The sequence below is a fragment of the Triticum aestivum genome, unplaced genomic scaffold, assembly GCF_018294505.1.
Source record: "Triticum aestivum cultivar Chinese Spring unplaced genomic scaffold, IWGSC CS RefSeq v2.1 scaffold324036, whole genome shotgun sequence".
In the NCBI taxonomy this organism is placed as follows: Eukaryota; Viridiplantae; Streptophyta; class Magnoliopsida; order Poales; family Poaceae; genus Triticum; species Triticum aestivum.
In genome coordinates, this window is record NW_025250711.1 from 1 (window position 1) to 2150 (window position 2150).

At 40.0% G+C, this 2150-nt stretch overlaps 1 protein-coding gene across 1 annotated transcript; it reads left to right on the forward strand.

Annotated features, from left to right (window-relative positions):
- Positions 1-4: 4 nt before the first annotated feature.
- Positions 5-1836, forward strand: LOC123177375 (cytochrome P450 87A3; the record flags this gene model as incomplete). Its single annotated transcript, XM_044591155.1, has 7 exons — positions 5-160; positions 310-561; positions 745-834; positions 1107-1185; positions 1284-1390; positions 1508-1638; positions 1734-1836. Coding segments are annotated over 7 exons (918 nt in total), but the record flags the coding sequence as incomplete, so codon positions are not given.
- Between the last annotated feature and the right edge of the window lie 314 nt (positions 1837-2150).

Here is a 2150-nt window from a genome sequence, read left to right on the forward strand (position 1 = left end):
ATATATATTGCAGCTTCTGTTCGAGATGGTGACGAGGAGGTGCATTGGTTTCGATTCCACCAAGTCAAGACAACTGAGGGACAAGTTCGATGCGCTTTTCTCAGGCTTGTTCTCCTTTCCAATATATTTCCCAGGGACACCATTTTACCGATGCATGCAGGTCCGTATACAAATTGTTTGTTTGCAAGATCTCAACTGCTCAATTATATTTTGAGTTTTGATTGAGAAACCTGGATTAAAATGCCCTACTCTACTTGTATAGCCTTCAATTAAGAGATACTTTAATTAATAATATGCTTGCGCGTTTAGGCCAGGAAAAATGTGCAGAAGATACTACGGGATACGTTGGCGGAGAGGTTAAGTACACCAGGGAAGAAACATGGCGACCTCCTTGACGTAATTGTCCAAGAGCTGCAGGGTGAAGGGCCATTAATAAGTGAGAGTTTTGCTGTTGATTTGGTCTCCACGTTGTTGTTCTCCAGCGTCTTCACGTTATCAGGAATAATCGCTGTAGCATTCAAATCACTCCATGACAACCCGGACGTTGTCCATGCCCTCCAGGTTGGTTGTATTAATTATGTCATACTTTATATATATACTAGTAGTATTATCAAGATTTTAGTTGTATTACTCATGCTTGTAGACCCACGACATATATAATGAAACACAATGATCGAGTAGAAAGATAAGATCCTCAAGACAAGCAAAACAGTAACATCTTGAAACTTGCACTTCATCACACAGAAAGAGAACCCAGCTATGCTCAAGGATCGAAAGGGTGGGTGCTCTGGGCTCACATGGGAGGAGTACAAGTCATTAACATTCACTAATCAGGTAAACATTCAAAAGCATTGAACATAACTGGATTCATCGCTGGTACTCCATTCCCTCTACTCGGGTTTAATTTATATACTACTCTCTTGGTTCCTAAATATAAGACCTTTTAGGGATTTCAATATGGACTACATACGGAGAAAAATGAGTGAATCTACACTCTAAAATATATTTATATGCAACTATATATAGTCTCTGCACGCATCACAACTGGATTCGTCACCAGTACCGGTAGTTTCTAAGTCTGACTAAATTTTCCTTTTCAACTGAAGGTGACCAATGAGATTATTCGAATAAGCAATGCCGTAGTTGGAATATTCAGAAGAACTCTCACCGATGTACAAGTCAACGGTGAACACTCATAAACATTAACGCAATATAGTAATTTTTTTGTTCACTAACAAAGCAGTAGAGTTGTATAGAAATGTGTTGATTCGTTCTTCCCGCAGGCTACACAATTCCAGCCGGGTGGCAGGTCATTGTGAACCCCATGGCAGTTCATCTCAACGAAGAATTGTTCGAAGACCCACTGAAATTTAACCCATGGAGGTGGCTGGTTAGTGAAGACATTGAAATGGCTTCATTATTTTAATTATATTCCCAAATTTCTACCCTAGAGATTCTGTTGGAACTAACGTTGTGGGTGTAAATAAATTTGGAAATGAAAATGCAGGATGAGTCAAAGCGCAGCACAATGTTGAAGAATTTCTTGCCATTCGGAGCAGGCATCAGGGCATGTCCTGCCGCAGAGTTTGTCAAGCTGTTTGTAACACTTACCCTCCATATTTTGGTGATGGAGTATAGGTGCATACTTTTTGCAGCTCAAAGCATGTTGCCTTCAATTAGATCATGCACCGTGCTTGTAGATATGCAGTTTGTAATTTTACCTTTCTACACAGATGGGAAGAAATCAAAGGAGCTGATGCATTTCGTAGCGCGGATGTTATGTTCCCACTGGGCTATCACATTCGACTTAGAACACAGGACGACAAAATTAATTGATTCAGATACCAATTGGAACGCTTATCAGACTTCTCGGGATGTCAGGGTTTAACCGGACATGACGAGGGCACGACGGCGTGCTTCTCTTCTTGAAGATGTTATTGCTAAAGAAGTCGATTTAGTCGCATATGTGTTGAATTCATATCTTGCAATGGTTCTGTCATAGTGGTCCATATTATGTATATTATTTGTTGATGACTTTGACCTCGTTGTCTTGCATCAAGTTAAATAAATATGGTTATTTGCATCATAATGACAAAGAGACCCTAGCTAGTACAGAAACAAGCTTCCAGATGGTTTTCATACATGGGCCT